Source organism: Lutjanus erythropterus, chromosome 11 (genome assembly GCF_056507025.1).
Source record: "Lutjanus erythropterus isolate fLutEry1 chromosome 11, fLutEry1.hap2, whole genome shotgun sequence".
Classification (NCBI taxonomy): domain Eukaryota; kingdom Metazoa; phylum Chordata; class Actinopteri; order Lutjaniformes; family Lutjanidae; genus Lutjanus; species Lutjanus erythropterus.
In genome coordinates this window covers 25,346,060-25,372,107 of record NC_139327.1, presented here as the reverse complement: position 1 = coordinate 25,372,107, position 26,048 = coordinate 25,346,060, and the positions used below count along the sequence as shown (strand labels likewise).

The window sequence follows — 26,048 nt, the reverse complement described above, 5'->3', positions numbered from 1 at the left end:
AGCACCAAACCCCAAACAATGTAACTAATCTACACTCAGCTGCCGTGTTTGTATGAAATGTGTCTGTCTCTCTCACACACACAAACACACACACTCTCACACTCGTCGCATGCCACTGACGGCATCACCTCTGACCTCGCTGCAGCCTCTGGGGCCTCATTACCCACACTGCACCTCTCCTGCGCGGACTATCATTGACAGTAATGTGAGTCTTGCTGACGGTGGTGCCACATCGGAGACACCCCAACTGTTATGACACACACACACACACAAGCAGACAAAACACACAAAAATAAACAATCCAAATGTGAGACTTCTCCCTGGGTTGTACTTAACTACAGTCGCCATGACGCCTGTGCATGTCAATCAAAAGGGACACACTCTTAGGATAAGATATACGGACAGGGGTCAGAGTTGGACTCATTCATCATCTCAGACTCGTGTATCTCCGTGTCTGGGAGCTTAAGTTGCAAAAGAGAGCAAAGACACAAATTCAAAACCAAAGGGGAAAAATATATATTAAAGGGATAGTTTGGATTTTTTAATGTAGGGTTGTATGAGGTACTTATTAACAGTCAGTGTATTACCTACACCTGTGGACAGGCTCTACAACAAAATGTATTTTTAGCCACTTAAAAAACAGATCTATTAAAAAAAAAACATTAAATCAAATAACAGCACAGTAACGCTGTCTCCGAACCAACCAAACTCCATGAGCAAAGTCAGTGATTTTATCTTGGAGATCAAGGGAGTGGCTGCTCTACTGCTGCTTTAATTGGATAGTTTGTTCGTGTTATTGTGTGACTTTTGTGTTTTAAAAGGATAGTTCAGATTCACCAAAGTCACAAAAAACTACAGACAAACTTACAGACCGAGGTAGGAGCAGTGGCAGCAATTCCTGTGCACTGTGAAGTAAAATTACTAATTTTGCCTGTGGAGTTTGGTTGCAGTTTCCTGTCATAAAAGCCTAATGTCAAAGTAAAGCAGTGAAAAGGGTAATTTGGATTCATCGCTTAGTATCCGTGCTGGTACTCCTCTTTACTTCTCCACACTGGGGGCGTGCCGACCTCCATCTATAGTAGGTAATACACTGACTATCGATGAGTACCTCAAACAACCCGACATCAAATAATCCAAACTACCCCTTTAGTGTTCTGTCTGACACAAAATGTTTTTTCAGTTAGAAAACCTGTTTTTGTTCTGCTGAAGGGGCGATAAGCTTCTAGGTGTTTTCACACGACAAATTCCGCTCAAACAAAAGCACAAAGTGTTTGTGTTTTTTTGCATGAGTGCGCTCACATATCTGTGTTTATGCACCTGAATATGCATGTGTTGTGTGTGTTTACAGACAAGGCTGTATGTATGTGTGTGTGTTGTAGTAGAAACAGTATATCATTACTTCTGGGTGGTTGAGGTTTGACACACTGGCTGGGAATCCTGTGGGAGACATTCCCAGAAGTCCGGTTTTATCCCAAAGTGGGAATGCAAACAATCCGGCTGACTGGACACACACACATGCTCTCACTCTCACTCTTATCATACCTGCTGATCCACTGGTCGTCATCCTCGCAGCAGCCTGACGAGAAAAAGAGAAGAAATACACAGTGAGTACCAAAACACAAGCAATAAAATATACAAACACTTACGAGGAGCCACATGAACACACTAAAGCTTTAGAGAATGTAAACTCAGTATCAGCCAAAGGCAGTGACTCAGTTTCCCTGAGACACACTCTCCTCGTGCAGCAGCAGTAGCTACAGTACGCTGGGAAAATGACCCAAATTCCAAATCTGGTTCACCCAAAAGAAACAGATTTCCTGAGTGTTTATATCATACGATCATATGAAAACCCACTGAGCCCTAACAGCTTATTTGTTTGAATATTAACCAAAGGTTTATTGGAATTAAAAGGGAAAAAACAAATCACATGTGAAAAAAGTCTTGTTTAATTGGGTGACATCCGCTTGATGAATGAGACTGAGGCCCTTTTTCAGGAAAAGCAACTTAAATCATAATAAATGAAGCAATTAAATTAGAGGAAATTGGGAGGGATGCCACATGTGTGTGTGATTGTCTATGTCTGTGTGTTGATTTGGAAAGAAGAGAAGGAGAAAAAGAGGACATGACAACAAAATCAGCCAAAATAGATGATGGCACCTGAAAAAATAACAAGAGTAGCAGAAAGGCAGAGGGAGGAAAATAAGATCAAGAACAGCAACGGTAAAATCCACCAGCAACAACCCATGACTCAAATATTCAGTGGCTTGAATATTAACACAGGAAATTAAAGACTGATCATGAGGAGAATATTACACTCAATAAAAAGTCCCAGAAAACACATGAATTGAGAAACGATAAGATCAGGGAACTTTGTGGCCCAGATTAATTTCCTAACTAGTGCGTGAAACTTCGTCCCAACACAGACAGTGTATCATGAATGCTGTCACTGTCACAGGAAAACCCCTCCAAAGGTCTTCAGGGTCTGGGATTTTACCAAATGATGCACCTGCAGTTTTGCAATTACACAGGAAATTCTGCATAATTGACCTTTCGGAAATCTCGCCCCTTTTCGCTCTATTATTAGAATGGCAAGCTTTCTCTGTATTTTTAAAAAGGAAGAAAAAAACTTTTTCAAATCTAGTTTTTAATTTTTAATTGAAAGTAATATTAGAACCTTAGTCTTTTAAGTTTCATTCACTGATTTTTTTACATCAGGTTTATCCTTGGTGTTTCTTTTACTTCATCCAACTTTTTTAATTTATTGTTTTTAAAAACATTTTATTGTTGTTTTTATTAAAAATTTGTTTCCTGTCTGTGTTGTTTTAACTTCGATATAACGAGCACTTTGGGGTGAAGATAAGGAAGTTGAGAGCTCTAATAAAAGTTAAGAAAGCTTGGTATGCAGTATATATACATATACATATATATATATATATATACATATATATAAAGAAACTTTCTAAACTTTGTGAAACACTGTCTGTGACAGATTTTTAATTATTTGGGCCTTCCTGTAAATTTGGTAAATGTTATATATTGAGTCTGTTGTTTCTTTGTGTGAAAAACATTATGTCTGTTTGTCCAAGCGTGATGGCTAAGCTTCTGTTTGGTTATTGATTCTCATAACGATGGTCCAGTATAATCAGAGGGCCAGGTATGAAATAGCAAACATCTCACCAAAATAAAATAAGCATGGAAAAAAAGTGAGGGTGACATGCTTCAAAACCAATATTACTGTACTGAAGTGAATATTGAATGTTTAGTGCTCGTCTCTGCTTGCTTAGGAAACAATGACAACAATTTCTTTCTAAAAAATGACTGAATTGCTGGGATTTCTCTACAAATATACAAAATATGTTCTAAATTTAGAGCTGTGTGTGTGTGTGTGTGTGTGTGTGTGTGTGTGTGTGTGTGTGTGTGTGTGTGTGTGTGTGTGTGTGTGTGTGTGTGTTTGTGTGTCCACTTCAGTTTGGACAGCTGTACTTTATCAGTCACGGTCAGGGGAAAATAAACCCACTCCTTTGCATCAGTCTGATCCCACGGCCCCTTACTGCTCTCTCTACCTACTTGCACGAGAACACACACACACACACGCTCACACACAAGCACACACACACACACTCAAAACAATAATTCTGACACTTCAACTTCACACTGACCAAAGGCAGGTACTGTTGTATTCTGCAGAGACACACCATCTGTTCTTGAAGCAGGACCTAAACCTGGACTGCAGCTAAAACAGGCCTCTCTAAAAACTGGGATTTGTTTGTGCATTAAAATCACAAAAAATTTCAAGTGTACATAGCTAGTTAAAGTAATTTCAAAAACTTTTCCTTTTTAACTTAATTTAGCCAAGATATCTGGACCTTTTTTTCAGTGACTATGCAAGCTGTAATAAAAAACTGACAAAAATCAGAAAAAATGCAAAAATTGTTGTGGTCTGACAAAACAATTTCAACCATTTACAAGCCTTTTACAGTTCAGACCTTTAAAGTGCAAACAGCTAATGAGTTTACTTTATTTTACTTTATTTGTTATTTTGATAGGGACAGAGCATGTTCGTGAACATCAGTATAAAAATACAAGGTGTAAATATGCTGTATTTTCGCAAAAATGCTAGTTTACATGCCTGGTCTCTAGCCAGGTAATAAAACTGAAACATTCAAGTGACAATATATAAATACAAATATACAATATACAAATAGAGAAAGACTAAATACATTCAGCAACATGTCAAATTCAACGTGTCTATGCCAACAGATCTGAATCCATGACAACTAAGACATTTATTGTTGTAGAAATCCACTTTTAAAAAAACGAATAAAACCCATTCACTGTTGCGGTACTCTTTACTTCTCTATCAGTCTGTGCCTGTTGATCGGTGGTGTATTTTTGTTAGTTTTCATTGTCGCTGCAGTGCTGACACAGAAAAAAAGATGACCTTGCATGTTGCTGGATGGAGCAGAGCTGTCTCATCCTTTTACTTTCACCTTATTTACACAACAGCAGGGGGACATGCAGACTGGACATAGGCCCAGAGAGCAGGAGGAAGGAGGGAGGGAGGAGACATGATGGAAGACAGGGAGGGAGTCAACTGAGGTTTTTAAAGAAATAGTCAAAAGAGACAGGGAGGGAAACATTTATTTTCCTGTAAAGAGCTTTGGGTGGAAATTCCCAGTGGGCAGACGTCAAATATAACAAAAGGGTACATGAGGTCAATGCGTTTGCAGAGCAGCTATGACAATGTAGAAATAAAATAACATGTTAAATCTCAAACAGTTTGGTTCAGCGCCCTCTGACCCAACAAACAACAATTCACTCTCCACAGTTATACAGCACAAACTACGTCTAGTCCTAAAGGTTTCACTGTTACAGGTTGATCAATCAGACTGATGTCTGAAAGTCAGGTCTACAAGATCAGCTACAAAGTGTTAAGCCAAGGCCACACTACATGTTTTTAGCTCTGATTTTCCACTTGCCGCCAGATTCTGGACCCCAACAAATCAGAGGCAAGTCAGAGGCAAATGTGTGAACTGTTCAAAGACACGATCCAAAGCTTGGCAAGAGCTCGCTGGTGCCTTCGCAGACGTCCAGACTGATACCAAGCAGGTTTAATATCTGGTTGTGTCGGGGACAACTTGAGTAGCCGTGAGCAGCTACAACCAATGAGAGCAGACAGGCTGAGAGCTGCAGACACGGGCTGAGTGCAGGGCTGGGTGAGGAGAGGAGTTGAAAGCCAAGAGGCAGAGACGGAGAGATGGAAGTGCACCAGAGCAGCAGTAAGAAAAGCCAATTATAAAGTCATAGTCATGGCTATAAAGTTATGAAGAAATTCAAATGAGCTCCACTTCCACAGTGCTTGACACATACCCCATCATATTGTGCACATATTCAGTAATATATGACAAAAAAATCAATTTCCTTGTATTTTCATATCAAAGTCAAGGAAAATCTGTTCATTTTTTTTATTCCTGTAAGACGAAATATGGCGCTTGTTTATGTAAGCTAAAACCAACTGATTTCAGCCAATCATATCATGACATCTACCTGTCAGTCTCCAACTTTTAGCAGTCCAGAGCATAAGCCAATCCATTAAGCAACAGTGCAGTATGACATGGTGTGTCTTTGGGTGTTCGCCACCTCAAAAATTCTTTCACTTCACCAAAGTACAGTGGTAATGGACCACTAGTGAGAATTTATTGTGTTTGGGGAAAGTGGTATCTGTGACAGCAGAGCTTCAGTTGGAAGCTCTGGGTAGTTTATGCAACACAGAGATATAGTCCTGAATACAGCAGACTGACCCAACGTGTTCAACAAGACTCACTCACATGCACTCCCAGACACACCTGCAGAGGTTTGAGTCTCACTCACCCTGGCCCGTCGAGCGTGGAGATGTGCAGGGGACGAGAGGGACGAGCGTGTCAGTGGTCTACTGCGGGTCAAAGGTCGAGAGGGTCGCCTGGTCAATGGCTCATGAGCTTTGGATGTTCCCTGATCCTGACTCGGTGCTCGGTTCGCCGTCCTGCCCACAGCTGGAGCACCCTGTGAGGACAGAAAAGAAAAAGTCAGATGTGGCACAGAAAAGGTGCTTCTGTGGAAATGAAAGTTCGTGCTTGACTTTGGAAACATAAGATGGCAAAAACAATCTAGTTCCACTGTAGCTGTGCTACAGCTTTTGATCATATCACATGATCTTCCTCAGCAGATCAAATTGCCCAGTGGTCATGCAAATGTAAATCTTAAAATTTCCATTCCATTCCACTCCATGTTTAACCACTATGTTTCTACAGTAGCCAAGAATGGACAAACCAAATACTGAATCTGGATACAGCCATTTGCATTTTTTGGGAGTTTTGCGGCCACCAAAGTTTCTCCTATATGCTTGGAGGGTGAGGTGAGCACTGTTCAGCTGGTTGCAATCTATAACCTCAATGCCTCTAAGTCCTACACACTGGTGCTTTAATGCTGGAAATCTTTAAAGTGCACAGACAAATGTAAATGTGAAAAACTGCATGTCTCAGACAACTGTGCAACTGCATCTGCTTAGGATGTGCAATGAGATGTGATACAATGAAAAGCTCCAGAACAGCTGCTGAAGGTTGACTTTGTCAACTAAAGGCAAATGTTTAATTCTTGCTATTCAACAGTGCCTTATCCAGCATTATTACACATCACTATAAAATAGGGATGCACCAATTATGAAATTCTGGGCAGATACTGATGATATTTTTGTTATTCATTCCCTTTTTGTTCCAGGGAAAGAAAGAAAGAAAGAAAGAAATCCTCATTAGAAAAAACACACCACAAATAAGCGACACAATATTTAGTACAACAGAAAAACATTGGCTGCTGCCACTGGTGAATGTCACCTTACATGTAGATAGGCCAACTGCAGTCAACAAGGTGAATATCAGCTGATGTTCGGCTGATAAATCTGTGCGTTCCTGGTATAAAATCATCAATTCAGTTGATATACACCCAATTACACCAACTGTATTCTTATTCTTACTACTATAGTGTTAACATATTATCTAAACTGTTTGTTTTTTCCTCCTCAAAGACAATATGAATTTGGATTTTTTTTCCCTTTAAATACAATTTCAATATAGTCTGTTTTTAATGGTAATATTGTCAAGATGGCACCATACAGTTTAAACAGCAACACATTCTTCTAATTCATTGTCTTGTTCGTTAAAATTAATTACAGTTGTGCCTCAAAATTCAGCACGAGTAGCCCTGTACTGTAGCCCCTTTAATATCAGTCTCTGTGTAGCTGTGTCTCCTCCAGTCTCTTACCCGTGTCTTCATGTCACCTGTCTCTTCAGCAGCTCTCTGTATCTGTAGTTTGGTTTCTGTGGAGTATTTAGTGGAGCTGTTGTTGGTGTGGGAGTGTTTGAAGATATAAGACACTGCTGATGATGTGTCTGCCCTTCTCTCTTTCTAAAAAAAATTCCCCCAGGCTTATCCGGCCCATCCTCGTCCCCTCTGTGTGTCCGCTCAGTGACAACACTGGAAAGTCCATCCCAGCTTGACCTCATGTCTCATCTACTGTACTGTACGCACTTCAGTGGGAAGACCCGCCGCTGTATTTCCCGCTCTACCCTCCTGTCACACACTGGGCTGATAACACGGACACATGTGCCAATGTGGGCGTGCATAACTGAGAGTGAAGGAGGAATGTCATACGTTTCTGTAAACAGCATTTTTTTTACAGCCAAGAATCCAAACCCCCAATGCATGCACAGAGAGACACATTTTCCCTTCATCACAACATACAATGAGTGTCTGTGTAGAAAATTCTCTTTTTGACCCCGCGGAGAGTTTCCATCATAGAGATGGTATGATACTGTTGCTAATTTTCTAACCATGCAGTCACAGTTAGATAACAGCTTCAAGGACACGGTGTCCCCAAAACAAGTACAGCTCAAACTGAAAGTCAATACATTTCTCATCTAAATTTCTAATTTTGGCATGACTGTATTTGCACAATTGGTATTCTGAATTTAAGTGGTTTGTTTGATTAGCATTTTTTCTGCTCTGTTCTTTAGGCTATCATTTAACCAACATGAATTAAATGGAGGAGACTTCTACAGTGGAAGTCAATCTATCAGAATACATCTATCAACAGGACGTTGTCACGTATGAAAAGGCCCAAAATTAACAAAGTGGACGACTTGATTTAATTATTTGTATAGGAATGATTCTGGCCCAAGCTTTTTTTTAGCTCTATATAAACAGCTGATGACTGTAACCATGGTCACTATATGTGATTTCTACTGTATTCAGTCACCAAAGTATTGAACAAATACACATCTTGACTTGTTGATTGCACTAGATGACGTGAATGTGTTTGCCAAATTTCATAGGACTTAATCCAAAGTTTTGGACCAAACGACAGACCACTATTGCCATCCCCTGAGCTATGATGCTAGCATGGCTAAAAAAACAAGACATAAACCAAAAATATCTAAAAATGGAAGAATTGAGGGGTTTCATTAATATATAATTAGCAGAATGAGGCTGAGATGGTGTTTAAAGGATATTGTCTGATTATAAGAACAAGAAGAATAGGCTACAGGGTACAGTTATTTAGTCAGTTTTTCATTCTAGCTTTCTAGATAAAGAGATTGTGTTTCTTTTAAGAAGAAGTATGACTGAATTAAATGGGTTTTTTATCCAAACGATTCATCATTTTGCCTCACACCCATCGCTGAACGCCTTTAACCGGCAAAAAAAAGATCAAGCGCAAGTCGTGCATTACCCCTCTGGGCTGGTGTCATTTAATCTTTATTACCCAATAAATATTTGAAATTTTTGGGATAAATGGTCCCTCTGCTCCTCCTTTCTCCTCCACTGTAAGGCAGGCAGCTGAACTGAACATGTTATTAAATTTTCTTTTTTTATTGATCATCATATGGTGTTGTATTGCGTATTTTATCTTGATGTGTCGTCGCAAAACATTTATTTTCGCTGCAAATAAAACAGATTTTATTGTTACATAAAAATACTTGACAGAAAATGTGATACACAAAGCTAAAAATGTCTGTTTTACTGTTGTTTTCCTTGCTTGCCAGACAGTTTGATTAGGATTAGCTTGATTAAATACAGCCTTTTTATATGAATTCCTGAAGTTCTGTGCTGTTGGTTTAAGAGCTATTTGAGGTTACCAGATTTACACTTGGTAAGCATAATGAGGCAGCTGGAATGCCCTGTGAGAGGAGAAGAGAGCGGAGCAGCACAGGAGCCATTTACAAACTGTGTTCCTCTTCCAGAAATGATGTTAAAAAACCTTTTAAAAAAAAATAACAGTAAGTATCTGTGGTTTTTGGAGGATTAATGGTGTCTCCAGATGGATACCAGACGAGTCAGAAACCGCCTGATGTATGAAAAGCTTTAATGGTGGAAAAACAACACGTTTGGAGACCATCCAAACTATTATTCTTAATTAATCTGCCTCATATTAAATAAGGGGAGAGACTGCAATCCTGGCAACCCATTCCCCTGAGTAGGCTCTCCATCCAACATGTGTGTGGTACACTGTATGATGACTTAATGGCAAATTCTGGTTGAGCGTGTGTGGCCATGAATAATATGGTGTAAAGTATTGCTCAAGCTATTAACTTTGTCGGAAAACATAACAATATATTCCTGAAAGAAATGGCATTTTGGTACTTAGATTAGACGACTCTGCAGTTAATTCAAAGCTCATGCCAACCTTAATGTGATTTATTTATTTAAGGTACCAGATGTTAAATCTCATGAAGAGTCACACACACAAAATTAGAGATGCACCGATTCTAAGAACTATAATTGACAGAATCCACAAACATTAAAGTCACTTTTCTTTAATGGAAAATTAAATTCTCCACCCATCCATTCATCCGTCTTCAACTGCTTATCCAAAGTCTGGTCGTGGAGGTAGCAGTTCCAGTAGTGGACCCCACACTTCCCTTTCCTCGTCCACACTGACCAGCTCTGACTGGCCTTTCCAGTCCAGGGTGGAGATAAAATCCCTCCACCTAGTCCTCAGTCTGCCCTGTGGCCTCCTCCCAGCTGGACGTGCCTGGAACACCTCCCTAAGGAGGTGACCTGGTCGTGTCCTTACGAGACAGCCTCAACACCTCAACTGGCTCCTCTCTAAGCAAAGAAGCAGCAGCTCTACTCTGAGTCCCTCATGGCTGAGCGTCTCGACCTCTTCCTAAGGGAGATGCCTGCAACCCTCCTGAGAAAACCCATTTCAGCTGCTTGTATCCACAATCTTGTTCTTTCGGTCATGATCCAACCTTCATGATCATAGGTGAGAGCAGGAACGAAGACTGATTGGTTGACTGAGAGCTTTGCCTTCTGGTTCAGGTCTCTTTTCATCCCAACAGTGCAGTAAAGTGAACGCAATACCACTCCCGCTGCTCAAATTCTCTGTCCGAACATACAATTAAATTGTATGATCATAATAAAATGCTGTATTAACTTTGCAGTGAGAGAAAACAAAAGCAGAAGGCTGAACAACACTTTAACTGCCAGTCTGTGAACAGGAGTCTGCTTCTAGCTAACATTAGCCTGAGGAGCTAATCTTCTTTTCAACAAATTATACATACCATGAGGCTTTTTATCTTTTCTTCATTTGTTTGTTTCACTATTTGTATCTTTTGTTCTTGCTAAAGCACTTTGGGTCACACCAACTATAAATTAATCAGACTTCATTTAAATGTGCTCAACTTACTGCGGTGCTCTGCTGCTCCTCGTCAACATTCGCCTCGTCTGTGATGGAGGAATCAGCGCTTTGGACTTTCTGTATCCCCTCATTGAGGTGATCCAACTTTTTCATCAGCAGGGTCATGGAGTCACACGCAGCAGCCTGAACACACAGGTCAAAACACACACACACACACACACACACACACACACAGGTAAATATGGCTGAAGGGCAAACTCCGGAGGTAACCTCATGTATGCAGGAGAAATCTGCTAAACCCAACACACACTCCTCTTCCTCATCCAACTACTCCACCCTTCATTCCCTCCAGGCTCCCTGCAGATGAACATTGTGCTTCTGCAGCCTGAGCAGGGGTACACAGTGTACCCTGTGCACTGTGGCAGAGGTGACAACTTCTCAGAAAGATTACTGGAAAATACTGTGCACTTGCGGACACAGAAAACATGTCTGCCACAGAATTAAATTTAAAATTCTTTTATTAGTTTTTAAATCACTAAACGGTCTTGCCCCATCTTATCTATCTGACGTGGTCCAGATATACGTGCCTGCCAGGTCCCTAAGATCCTCCGCCTCTGACCTCCTGATTGTTCCAGAGGTTAGAACTAAAAGCCATGGAGAGGTTGCCTTTGCTAATTATGCCCCAAAACCCCAGAACAGTCTCCCTGAGGGTCTTAAGGCTCTAAATCTGTTGCCACTTTCAGACAAAAACTTAAGACACATCTTTTTACTATTGCTTTCTCCTGTGCACCCCTAAGATATCGCCCCTGTATGTAAAGGTCTGTAAATGTTATGAAACTGTACGTTAGTTAACTTAATTACCTCATACCTAAAATTAGCTACCTGATGTGTTTTTCATTTGAATAAGTTTGTGTTTCTTGATATATGCTTGTAGTTTTTTTAGTAGTACAGTAAAATAAATTTACTCTGACAAGTCTGTGACAATTTTTAATTTTCTTCTTTATTTTATCTCATAACGAGCTAATTGTGTAAACTGCACATCTCTTAGCAATGAAGTTGAATTTCATCCACTTGGCCTATTGATGATATTTTAATCATACAAGTTTAGAGGAAACACCATTCCTGGATCTAAGAAACTACAATTGAGCACAAATGAAAGATGATAGAGGAGCAATACTAAACCAAGGAGAGAAGTTTAAAGTCTTCAAACTATATAAAAACAGCAACGTGACCAATGCATGTTATATAAATGTGTTGTAATATCCATACAGCTCAGTTATGCACATACCTAAACCCTCGCTTTCCCTCTCTTTCCCTCTCCACCCATTGGTCATGGACTGACTGAGACACTTGTTCACTGGCCTTCCAGGAAATGAACAAACTGCTTTGTTTCTGGGCTCCGCTGCCAATCCCAGAGTCCCAGAGGCTGATAGCAGCACATAGGGCCCCTTTGAGGAGCTTGAAGTCCAAAAACAGCCCCCTCACTCACTCACACACATGCATGCACAGACACAAGCATGCCCACACCCACCCACCCACTCATGCACACAAACACACCCTTCTGTCCACTCCCATTCCCCTAACCCATCATGTTGACCAGTTTAAAAAATATCTGCAGTAACGGCTTTGGCAGTAAAGCCATTTCCTGTGTGTAACAGCCCCCACATCTCCAGATTCCTACACACAGGAGCACAGAGGGCCGTCTATGTGCAGCAGGGTGCTATTTTTACCCTCACTATGGGGGACAGAGCCAGAGCGAGGGGAGAACACAGCGAGTGGAGGCTTTTCAGAGGCATGAGTGACTGCAAACATGAACATAAGCAGAGTGGCACACCATCTCTCTCTCTCTCTCTCTCTCTCTCACACACACACACACACACACACACACACACTTACTTTTCACAGCAGAGTGCTCTCAAAGTTCATGAAATGTTAATAAGCTTCTTTTCAAAAGTATTTACAGTGAATAGAGCTCTTAATGCATCACTTCATCTCTGCTACAAGACCATTTCATTTTAACTGTCTTGGCGAGGATAAAACACCTATTATCATGATACATACGTCTAAGTATGAATAACTGAAGAGGTGTGCTTTCTCTTTGATCTGTGAGTCAGATCTGTTGATCTGAGCTAAAAAGGTACAGGTGCATAAATCAATGGCAATATTACATTATTAATGTTACCAAAGAATTATGCTGACAATTTGTTCTATAGAGGAGAGGAAAGAGTTTTCCCTTCAGCTAAATCTTGGAGGAATTATCTAATACATTCTGTCTGTTTTCTATCTTTCTACATGATGCTATAAAATGTTATCTTGTAAGCATGGCTATTGTCAACACAATTTTTCCCTTTCAGAGGCAGACGCAGTTTGTGAACACACAAATTGACGTATCATCACCTTTTAAGTTGCTTACAGTTACAGAGCAATATTTTCATTCATGTTCGGTCGTGCTTCTGGCCACCCAAAGAATGAAAAAGTCAAAATATTCACTTTCTTTTAGCTCTGTTTGGTCCTTTAATCCTGATAAAAATATCTGTCTCTTACTGCAGAAACTCCACTGTGTTTAGCAGCTGGTTGCTAACTGTGGCTGTCTGTCGTTTGATGCTGAGCAGGTGGTGTACAGCGGGGTTTGGAGCTTTTTTGCTGAGAAAACAGATGCCTTGTGCAGCTAAAAACAACATTACGAGAGCAGTAACAGTGAAGAATTTAGAATTTAGCAGAATTTAGAGGCCTGAGCTTGCAGACTGTAAACTGACTCATCTCACATTTGACTTTCAAGAGTGTAGGTGAACCTGTGATGCGTGTGAAATGGCCACAACGTAAGAGGACCTGTATTCTCTGTAGATATAAATTGTTCATTTTAAGGTAACAAAAACACAACTTTCAGCATATCCTACAATAACAAAGACACATTTATGAATATTCATTCCATTTCTGTCATATTTTACCAACAATATGCACGTGCACATGTGCAGTAGATCAGCGTCTGTAGTGGCTGCATGTGAAGATCTGCAGATGAGTGCGCGGGTACATGGAGCCCATGCTTACACCCTGTGATGACAAAATTTACATCACATGGACCCCAGCACACCCTCTTGCACTTGTGAACACATAGAGCATATCAGCTTCAGGCAGGAGTCACCACACTGAGCTTCACAATGGGCTGAACCTTTAGAAACCTATGGGTGACATCACAGAGACTACATCCATATTTTATACAGACTTATGTTCTAATTAAACCTAAACCCACCATAAAGCTTCATACAGCCAAGGAGAACCACAGATTTGGGTGACAATTCTCCGGAGGTTCATCACTTTACGCAACCCCTTATTATTGTAAAATACTGGCTAGAACTATGTTTTAACAACAGAGTCCAAAGAGGTGTCAGGACTAAATAAGGACTGAAACTGCCAAAAGTCAGGTCATTAACCTAGACCAAGACTGACGTAGGATTTATCCTGCTCCCTATTAAATATTTCTTTCTGTTATTTAAGAGGGCGGTATGCTATCTGCCCCCACGATCACAAACACAATGCTTATCTGGATTTAAACGTAGTAAAAACAGGAAATCTCCCATGGTGGTGTCTATTGTGAAACAGTGAGAATGTACTGTAATTTGAAATTTGTAGTAGAGAAATTCCAGTAATTCATAGCATAAGTGACTCACTGGTTGGACTTCATGTCTCCTGGGAATGAAAGAATTGATTTTTAAGATGCTCAGATCAGTTTTCTTTAACTTCTTCTATCTTGGTATGAAATGCTGAATTGGTTGAAGCATTAATACGCCCAGTGATCAAGCCTTAGATGCACTGTAAACCCAAATATGTCAGCAATACTAAAAAAAAAAACAACTGTGGCAATCAGTTGCAACATTTTTTTGTGTTCATAAACTCCAAAGTTGGAGATAATCAGAGCTCAAATATTTGGATTTAGTGTTATATGTCCTGTTTTAGAGTTAAATTAAAATTATTAATTAGGCCAACTCAAAATATTTAAAGTAAATGGAAGTAGATTTTCATTTACCCATCTCATTGCATTAAGTTAACAGACCTGACTGATTTTTAAGTATATTAAAAAAGAACATTATTTAATGTTCAGTAAAGTTAATATTAATCAAAAAAATATAATTTAATAAACACAAACTGGCACTCAGTATTTTTAACTTAGTAGAATATTTTTTTTAGTTTTCACTGCTTCTTACAATTAATTAATCTGAGCATTCAGTTAAGAGTCAAAACAGAACAGGGACATACTGTCAGGATGTCAGTCTTGAGAATTACAGCCAAGACAGTAAGACTGATTTCACTTTAAATGAAGTTTGAAAACTTGTTTTTCACTCTAAACTGTTCAAATTATTTCATTTGGCAGAGTTATTACCCACATTGTGGAGTGTGACGAAACTGCCCAAACCCAGATATTCCAAGAATGTGGAGCCACAATGGGGCCTCTTTGACTTAACAGGTATTCAAATGAGCACTGGCCCGACCCTGTCAATAAATGACTTTGAAAGCTACTTGGTCAAACTTGGAGAGCGACATCACAAAAGGGGTGCAGAGAGAACAAATCCTTTCATTTCAGTCCAAGAGGGGGAGAACAGTGTGCAGTGTGCCAGAGGACTGTTATGGGAACGTGCCAGCGACTGAGGGCTGCCCTGACAGGTGTGAGAACACAGTCAGGGGCGCGCTCACACTAATGGATGCACGCTGGTACAGTGCATGCTGGGAGGTGGAGATGCTGGCCTGGCCCAGGAGAAAAATGAGAGGAATTTATGATTGAAGGTTTACCTGCCAAAATATAAAATTTTATTCAGATCACTCTTTTTTTAAATATAAACACAGTGTCTCTTTTATCTTAAAACTACAAGGAATTTCATATTTTGTTGATTTTGGAGCCCCCTGTGGACAAAAACAGGAGTGTTTCCACTGTAATAACCTCAAATACACTGTCAAAAATAAAATTCTCTAAATAACAATCTCCCCTTGCTTCTTTCGAACTGGCTAATATAACTTTGGCAGGGAAAATGTAAACATGGGTTTGTTTCTTCTGATTTCAAAAGGACTCTGACCTAACGGTAGCCATTAAGCCAGTTAAAACTCCTTGTAGAAGCATTAAAAACTCATATACCAAAGAATTCAAACAATTCTGAACTCTTTATCTGCAAATTTACTGATAGCATGAAGCATCACAGCTCTTGCTTCTTTATTCGACTAACAGTTAATGTTTTGTTTTGATTATTTTATCATATTTTCACCTTTACTTCTCTTCAGCAAAAGAGACAAATAAGAAAAATGCAAAAGATGGAACGAGAGATCATTTATTTACTCTAGGAGTTATTTATTTGAGTGGTTTTTGTTGTTATTCTTCAGTTTTTAAGTCCTTGGAGATTTTAAGCCCAAGGCCACCAGGATGCCTCATTATTTCTCTTTTCCGCTGCAGCTTTAATTTGAATTCATCTCCAAATGTTCACTTGTGCTCCTGTCTCTTCTTATCACTTTTTATTTTGTGTGTTTGAATGGAAACTTCAGAATTACGACAAATGCAATATGCAGTCCACACTTATATAATATATTAGAAAACTGTTTTACATGTTTTAAAATAAATTTAGTTTAGAGAAGTTTTTTTTTTACTTTGAGTGTTCATGTCTACAGTATGATGGGAGGATGGTGGCTTTGACCAACTACCCTACTGAAACATACTGTGCTGAATATAAATGATACAATCAGTGGTATTGGTCCTAGTTGATACTGAAACATTTACAAATTCACAAGAATTCACATTTACACTATTTAAAATCACTGGAGGACACACTGGACCCTCAACTGAAAAAAAAAGACAAGCAGCACAGGTTAAGTGAGGAAACAAGCTCATGTTGAACAGTTGGAAACAATTTGACCTTGCTGCCCTCTAGTGGCTGAAGTAGGGTTCAACATTACAAAAAAAAATCCTGTTTCACTGAAGACAGTTTGCAGTGGTGTAAGAAGGAATATTCACAACCACTCTGAGAATACTTTCAGTGAGCTTCTGATTTAGTCTAAACATTTCTAGCAAGAAGTCCTATCCTAGGAGTGATTTAGGAAACTTCTCAGAGTAACTCTGAACAAGGACAGAACAGAAACTTTTATCTCAGTGAGGAGGTGAGTTTGAGGCCATTGCTGGGTATGACAAATTCTCTTAAAGAATGTGATGCAAAAAAGAAAAAAAAGCACTCTTAGTGATAATGGACACAGAATGGACAGTGAACTCAATGCCAAATAATATAATTTAGTCCATATTAAAGGGTTAGTTCACCCCAAAATGAAAATTCAGTCATTATCTACTCACCCTCATGCCGACTGAAGAGTTTAGTTTTTTTTTTTTTAACATATTATGAGTAAAGGTAAATTGGCCTATTCACAAAAAAACACATTTCATTTATATAACACTGACAAAAGGCAACCCTTGAATTCCTACGCAATCATATGAGCTAGCTAACCTCCAAAATAACTGTGCCACACCTATTCATAATGGCAAACTAGTTACCAACCTATAATTGAAACATATTGACGAATTAGCTGTATTATTACCCCAAGTGTGAAGGCACTCTTGTAACCATTATCTCAATCATCTCAAAAACAGCTGGCCAAAGTGCAGATGGTGAGGCTAACGCAGATAACATTAGCCAAGCGTACAACTGCTGCTGACTTAGTCGTGCATAGCAGGACCTTCCATGGTTGTATTCCTTTAAACCAATCAAAGCACAGCCCTGGATGCAGCAGCCTTTTTCCCTGCAAAATAATGTTGGGGGAGGTAAGGATTTTCTTTTTTTTGGTGAAACATTTGCATGTCGGAAGTCAGTCCTGGGATTAAAATATTTAACTAAATCCTTTCAAAAGAAAAGAAAACAGCTGCTAACTTGTTTACATATACACCATTAGCGACCCAGGTGCTAATTTGTCATTTTTGGGGTGTGGGTTGCCATCTAGGAGGTTGCTGTTGTTTCCTGGGGGCTTTAAAATCGTAGATCGCGGAACACCAACTGAAACTAAGCAACCAGTGGCGGGCTTATACCCGTAGTGTATATCCAGTGTGTCAGACTATTGCTAACTTAGCAGCCATGGAGAGGAACAAATTACTTCAGTAAAGTAAAGTGCCTCAAAATTGTTCTTAAGTAGGCTGGAGTTCTTAACTAAATTCACAAAAGTTACTTTCCTACAATGACAGATGGACATGCACACAAAAGCACAGGTGAAAACCATGAAATTAATGATGGCTGAATACCATTAAGCTGCTTTAGTTTCAGAGCCCTAGTACAGCCATGCCTTACTGAGACACTTCAATAAAAAAAAAGAGCAGTTGTTAATGTTATTGGTAATACCTGTGCGTTCCCTGCTCTGACAAGAAAAGTCTGCAGTGAAAACAAGCCTGTCTGCAGGACAAAGTAACACAAGCATGCAGCTACTGCAATAAGACTTCTTTGTGTTTGTTATCATTCTCCTCCTGTCTTGTTTTTCTTACCTGTGCTCCATTGTTCTCCTGCGGTGCATCCTGTTGCTCCTCGTTACCTGTGAACTCAGGTTTGCCCTTGTTGGTGGGCTTCTGCCAGCCAGATGCAGCTCTGTTAGGCTGGGCATCCTGTCTCTTGCTCAAGCCCTTCCTGTTGGTGCTCAAGTTTCTACGGCGACGACTGACCAGGAATTCCTTATATTGTAACGTCGCGGGAAAATCATCCTCCTCCTCATAGTCGTCATCACCACTCTCTCCCTCCTCAGAGGTGGATGAAGGGGACGTCCCGCCACCGTCAGAGCTCTCATTGGTGATAGCCTGCTGGCTGTCACGGAACACAATGGCACTTGGTTTGTGCTTCACTATTCTGAGCAGATCCAATGAACAGTCCTCTGCTGGCAGGTGGCTAAAACCTCTTTTATCCAGGACTGATGAAGAGGTAGACAGGACCTCATCAGATAAAGAAGCCTCTTGCAGCTGAGGTGATATTTCTCCACAATGTCCAGTGTCCAGATCTGACACCTCCAGGTTCTGGCTGAATTCACAGTGTCCATTCTGCTTTAAGGCGGGGTTAGCTGTATCACACGGGGAGCTGATGTCCATCTGCAGCTCCTTCCATCTTTGAGCAGGACTGGCCACGGGCTCTGCAGCACAGTGCAGCAGAGGAACAGGTTCAGACATGGTTCTCAGTTTGCTGCAGGAGCTTTGAGTCAGGAGGGGAACTTGACCTTGCAGGTCACCCAAAGAGACGCCCACAGCCTCGGGGTAAATATGCCTGTTAGGCTGCTGATGAACAGGCAGTGCAACTACCGGACCTTCATGCATCACTGGGGAACCATTCCTCATCTACTGAGTCTTTTCTAGAGTACAATGGTTGCTCGTTTAAACATAGCCATCAGAGCTGTCAGTTAATGTAAAGCTGCTAAAATGAAGCCAGATGATTTACACTTTGTCCCACATTTGAATGTCCCAGAACATTCCTTTGACACCTGAGGAGGAGGAAAAAACAAGAGACACAGAATGTAAATTTGATTCATGTTCATACATGTGCACACTAAAGAATATACATATGTATAATCAAGTGTCATTTGTTTCTGTAAATTGATCCACATGTCTGGATTCAAGTCTGGACTTGCTTGCAAATCTCAGTACTACATGTGCTCAAGAAGGATGAAAATGTTGTTTAAACAGATTTATCTGACAATTCAGTAACGGCCTAATAATCATCTTCCTGTCTAAATACCTACAGAGTTGGGATTATGTAATCACACTGCAAAAAGTAAATATAATCAGCATAATTTGAATACATTGTTGCTTAAATCTTTGAAATATGGTAATTTATTTTTTTCCATGGCAAATAGTACACTTTCAACTCTAAGTGTATTTGACATATGAGGTTTCTCAGACAAGTGTTCTGGAAAAAAAAAGAGTCCTCTCCAAAAATTCACTTCATTTGCATTGAAAAAGCTTTGAGATATTTTAAGGAACTCAGATTTTTGAGTCTGTGGCCAGTTTTCTGGTATAAGGTGCAATATTTTCAATGTTTGATTTTCAAGTAATGTGAATGTGATCTTTAAGTAATCAGATTAGATACATTTGTTTGTAATACAATGCATTACTAATTATAAAAATGCCATATAATTTGTGTTCAGTAACAGACATTTCAAAGTAATCTAGAAAAACCCTGAACATGTAGACATGTGAGCAGTAAGATGTAGCCCAGTACAGCACTGTAACAAGTTTAAATAATTTTAACCGAAATAGTTTGATTACTATATGTAATTTTTAATGTATTATTTATTTTTTGATACTGAGAATATTCTACTAGTGCTGCAACTAATGATTATTTTCATTATTGATGAATCCGCAGATTATTTTCACCATGGATCGATTCATCATTTAGCCTATAAAATGTTGTTTAAAAAAAAAAAAGTCACAATTTCCCAGAGCCCAGAGTGTCGTCTTCAAATTGCTTCTTATGTCCAACCAACACTCCAAAACCCAAAGATTCTTCATTTTCTATCATAAATGACAAAGAGAAGCAGCAACACTTGACATTTAAGAAGCTTACAAACCTTTAAACAACCTTTTTGCTTGATTTAAACAGTTAATAGATGATTAAAGTAGTCAATTTCCTTTTGATCGATTAATTAATATGACTACTAATCGCTGCAGTTCTATATTCTACTGTTACAGATATTAAGCTGAGTTAAATGGGATCATTTTGGGCCACAAGAGTTTATCTTCTAAAACCCCACAGAGCAACACTGTGGAGCTGATGGTTTGTTTTTTTTGACAAATGCATTTTTGCTCAAACACTTTGTTTTTTCCTGATGGATATTTTTGGCTGTTGCCAACACACCCTTTCCTTGCCTGGCATGTGTTCTCTGTCTTTTAAACACAGAGTGGTAGGTCTTTGAATAAGGTTAAAATCCTGAAAATTTCACAACTGCAAATGTAAAACATAAAAATCCTTTCTAAAAAAACTGAATTTCATATTGCACACTTTTGAAAACAAAGAGTCATATCTTCACATTGTATAACAGCCATTTGAAAATATATTACTGTACAGTAATGTAATAACATCTTATTGTCAATAAATAGCCAGTACATGCCATATAGGAGCATTTGTAACTTTGATACGTTTCTTAAACACATTTTAGGAACTATAGGCTGCTGTATGAAGAAACAGAATTCATAATTCAACATACCAGAAGTTTTTGTTGCTATAGAAGTTGTGTCATCCAAGAACACATCCAACACAGCAGTCTGAAGAACCGGGACGTAGCACAAGGATCCAGCCAAAGCAACTCAACGCTTAAATGCTGCATGACACCGACAATCCAGAGACTTTACCTCTGAGAAGATATGAAAGACTGTGAGGGGAGGAGAGAAAAAGAAAGGGTTGAGGAATGCTTTTCCCTCCTACATTACCTCAGCAAGACTTCAACAGGCAGGTGTTTGTGCTATTTGTGTAAGTGTGTGTGCATGTGTGTGTGTGCATGAAGAGACTGCATGTGAACTCAAGCATTTGCAGGAGAGAAAAAAGATAAAATATGCACTCGAACGCGAATGAAATACAAAGTTCTGTTGTGGAAATGATGGAACGGATTAAACAGCTGCATGTACATTAGACAAATGATGACAAATGATTAAAAGGCTTGGGGTCTTTGGTGCACCTTTCCCCCTCCTCATACCTCCTTTTCACTCACTGCTGTGCAATAAGGCTCGAGGCGATGGATTTTTCACCTCAGAAGCACATTCCTCGACAACACATGAGGTAATGCTTTAAACATGTTCTTATCCCGTCTAAATCTCTCTCAGTTCATACTTTTATGTGACTGCAGCAAAGCTGTAAGCCTTGATCAACAAGAAAGTACTTATAGTCCTAAAAAACTGTCGCTGAACTGTGGAATTCCTCAAGTTTGCCAGCAAACGTTGAATTTCATGTTTCGGAGGGAATGTCTTTGGTCAGGAGTAAAGACCTGTTATTTGTTAACCTTGAGGATGATTCTGCCTGTTGAGGCCTGTTTGACCCTCAAGATCTTGAGGAGAAAAGATCTGGTCAAGGCAGAGGGTGCACTAAGAGTTAAGAGTGAAGTTATTCTAATCTGGACTGCTTTCTGTAATGTATCATCAGTTACAAACACAATAAAATGCTAGCGCTATCTAATTACCCATTACGTTTTCACAACAAGGTCTGAAGTTTTTTATGTTGAATTTGTTAAATCAGAGGACCACAAACAAAATGGCATTGAAAGTTTCACTCTTCTAGGGCGAACAGGCCTTTTAAAATAGTGACTCCCAATCAAGTAAGATAAACAACTGAACTGATAGCTAGAAGTGCTGGAAAACTGGTTAAAATAGCAAATAAGAGTAATGGATACAGATCAAATAGTTCAAATTAACAGCAATGGATAAATTATTTAGCTAAAGTCACAGATGCACAGTTCAAATAGTAAAAGTAATGGATGAACGATTTAAATTGTTAGCGGAGGTTGAAATCGTTAATTAAAAGTAATGGATAGTTCAAATAGTACAAACAGTTCAAATAATGTTAACTGACTATAAGTAATGGATGGACAGTGACCGATTAAAAAAAAGTTTAAATATTTAGCAAGTTGAAATAGCAACACAAGTAATGAATAAATAGTTCAAGTAGTTAATTTTACTACATGTAATTTATAAACAGTTGAAATATTAAGCTAAAAGTAATGGATAAACAGCTAAAACGGCTAAAAATAAGAGAGTTGAAATAGCTAAAAAGTACTGGATACAGTTCAAATAGTTGGCTAAAAGAAGTTTAAATCATTAGCAAAAAGTTCCAATAATGTTAGCTGACTATAAGTAATGTATAAGTTATTTAGCTAAATGTAATGGATAAACAGTTCAATTAAGCTGACTAATATGAATGGACTAACAATTGAAATCATTAGCTAAACTTTTGAAATCATTAGCCATATGTAGGGGACAAATTGTTGAAAATATTAGCTAAAAGTAATTGATAAACAGTTAAAACAGTTGAAATAGTGACACAGTTAATGCATAAAAATAGTTATGGAGAAGTTCAAATCGTGAACTAAAAGTAATGAATAAACAGTTTAACAGTGTAGTAAAAAATAAATCATAAGTTACAAGCAGTTTAAGTAAACAGCTGAAACACAAAGGTGAGTAATGCTGTTAGATAGCATTCACTTTCAAATCAACTGAAATGAACATATTTGTAACTTAATGAGGGATGAGCTCATTTGATATCTGATCTGTTCGGGATGAAAGATTGGGAACCTGCTTTAAAACACTGATTCATGAGTTAAATTGATAATTATGAATGAACTTCATCTGGCTTGAGTGAACTTGATCAACTTCACCCACCAGTCACAGATGTTACACTGTCCTTCATTGGTGTGATGATGGATGCATATTCATTTAACTCAAAAATGTATTTCCATACACGCTACGCCAACCTGCTGAGACACGCTTCCTCCCATATATAACATTCCTGTCATCGTGAGTTATAGTTACCTGGGCCAGGCTGGGGAAATCCAGGGAAAAGGAAAAGAAGAGAGGAAGAAAAGGGTAGGTAGATACAGTATAGACAAAAATGAAATAATAAGAGAAAAGAAAGAGGAAGCTAATAAGTATCTATAACAGCTTAGGTTTGTCATGATTGTCTTGTTTAACTCTAAAAATCAATTTCACAGAGAGGAAGCATTTAATATGTATCAAACTACATCCATAGTGAATTATATAAGATGTGTTATCTTGACAGTGTGTACTGTGGATACTATGTAAAATGCTAAAGACAACAAAACCTCATTTAGACAACAAACAATCACATGCCTGTAGTCAGATAAGCATGAAAAATGTGTGTTCAAACACTAAAACTGCATGACAGAAACATGGGATTAAATTTGTTGTTAGTATGTGAGCCTGTTTTAAGTTTTTACTTTTTTTTTATTGTTGCACTGCCTGTACAAAAATCAACATGTTAAGATAGAAACCTCAAGAAGAGTTGCAACTTACAGTTATTTTCATCAGAGATTAATTTACAGACTAATTTCCTTGTTAATTATTTAGTCTATAAAAAATATGAAAAATGCCCAACACAATTTCCCGGAGCCCAAAGTGACATCTTCACCAACCAACAGTCCAAAACCCAGAGAAAAGCAGCATAATCTTCACATTTAAGGAGCTGGAACCAGCAAATATTTGTCATTTGTTCTTGAAAAAGGACTAAAGCGATAAATCAGCTATCAGAATAGCTGATGACTGATTTTCTTTCAGTCGACTAAACAATTTGTCAATTAAATGTTGCAACTCCAGCCACAATATCCAACCAAAAATCACAAGATGAGCTCCTCCAACGATCTCACACCTTCTCCCTCTGACATGGTGTGATAGCATGGTGTTTTTGTTGTATGGGATTAACTGCTTCACATTCCTCGGTGTCATCATTGTAGCCTTACTGTCTTCAGTGTAAACACCAGCAAATCTGCTGCAAAACAAAAGATGCTATCCTTCAAATTCCACGTAGAATATACCCAGATTTACCTGCTTGTGAGCCATAGAGGAGAAAAATTAACCCTTTTAGCCCTTTGTCTTCTCCTGGACAATATCACTCTGGCGAAATTACCATGCATATTAAATCTTACTCCTAAAAAAAATTCACTGCATGGGCAAATATCATTGCTTGTTTTGAAATAAACACTTTAACAATCTAGTCTAACCATTTAGTTCTATCTTTGATAACATTCACTTTTGAAAAAAAACGGAAGGAGGAAAACATTCTTTTGCAGCTGAGATTAGGTGCGTTCGAGATGAGCCAGGCCTGCGCAGAATCGATCAGCGGCGGTCGCCGCACAATGCATGCCGGTTAGATTTGTGTCTGACTTGATCAGGAACAAGAGCAGGATCATTTCATATCAGCAGAGATTTTCAACAAAAAATGATTTTGAGATATGAACATTACTTTTTGCATGTACAGTTTTTTTCCTTCTGCTGTCTGATGCTTAGATGACTGCAATTTTAAATTTACATCAGTTTTATGTCTAGGTTATGGGTAAAACATTAACATGAACAAACTCTGCTAATAAAGGTGTCACTGTCTAGCATACAAGATTTTATCATGGCTGCAAGGTCTGTGTTACATTTCCCCCCAAGCCACAAAGCCCAATGTAAGCACCTTGTTTGTCTGCGTTGACATACTTGTTTGAAAACTGTAAGATGGTGAAACCGAACCTGCCCGTTCATTCTGACTTGCAGATTGACATACAGAAGGAAAGACAGGACATATTACCTTCTTCTGCTGCTGCCTATAAAATATCAGGAAATAGTGAAAAAAAATTTCCATCCCAGTTTTTCAAAGTCTCAAGTCTCTCAATTGAAATTGAAAAAATTATTCATAAAATATTTTGACTCATCATTAAAGGTAAAACATGCTATTTTCAGCCACTAAAATATGGATATTTCCTACTTTTCTTTAGTTATCATATTAATCTTTGGTTTGCACCAACAATTTTCAATTCACACACGCCACTGCAAATTTTTTTTCATTATTTAAATAAAGAAAAATGAAAAAAAAATCGTGTGTGTGTTTGAACAGAGGTGATGACATCACAATGACATCACAATGACATCACAAACAACATTCCATTGGAACCTGCTTATTCTAAATCAGGTTTGTACACATACATTTTTTAAATAAAGAAAAAGAAAAATGAAAAAAATCGCAGTGGTGCACAATATGACATCACAAGACTTTAATGATGTCATCAGAGCCCTGTATTGTCTTGAATCCACATATATGTAAAACCAGGCGACTCAAACACTAAAGTTTGAAACAGCGTGACGACAGATGCCATTCAGAGAATCCAGTAAAGGACAGAGGACAGAGGACAGAGGACAGAGGAGAGACACCAACATACAGCAGAACAAAGACATAGAACACGTGGAAAGCAATGCAAGCAAGATGGCAACTTCACATAATTTCAACCTTAGTTCGATGGAAGCACAGGTGAGATGTGAGCTGAAGGACAGCAGGGCCACACTCACTCACAGTAGATTTGCAGGAATAGTCCAATTAGAAATCCAAGAGGACTCACTTGCTAATTTTCTCAATGAGTTACAGGAACAGAGGACAGACAACAAGTGGAGTGGAGTGGATAGACAACAGAAGGAGGAGATTGCATCCCTCCAGGAAGCTAAAGCTGACTGTCTCGCTCAGGTTGAGGAGCAGAAAAATGAGAATAATAAGCTCAAGGCTGCTCTGAAGAGGGCTGAAGATCAGAAGGTGAGCACCTGTTACCAGTGGCAGCAGGAGAAAACCTCGCTGCTGGAGGAGATGAAGAAAGTAAGGAAATCACATGAGGCCCAGCTTCGCGAGCACAAACAGGA

General features: G+C 38.9%; 1 protein-coding gene across 2 annotated transcripts in view; it reads right to left on the bottom strand.

Annotated features, from left to right (window-relative positions):
* Positions 1–21,021, bottom strand: part of stard13a (StAR related lipid transfer domain containing 13a) — an 80,627-nt gene extending 59,606 nt beyond the window's left edge. The window contains exons 1-5 of one of the 2 annotated variants that reach the window (XM_084729803.1): positions 20,867–21,021; positions 18,168–19,144; positions 10,721–10,855; positions 5,872–6,042; positions 1,543–1,576 (exon numbers count right to left, since the gene is read on the bottom strand). In XM_084729803.1, the coding sequence (XP_084585929.1) occupies positions 1,543–1,576; positions 5,872–6,042; positions 10,721–10,855; positions 18,168–19,001 (1,174 nt within the window). In that variant the 5' untranslated portion in view covers positions 19,002–19,144; positions 20,867–21,021. Of the gene's footprint in view, positions 1–1,542; positions 1,577–5,871; positions 6,043–7,296; positions 7,443–10,720; positions 10,856–18,167; positions 19,145–20,866 lie in introns of those variants that run through there. The other variant, XM_084729800.1, reaches the window with a different exon arrangement.
* Between the last annotated feature and the right edge of the window lie 5,027 nt (positions 21,022–26,048).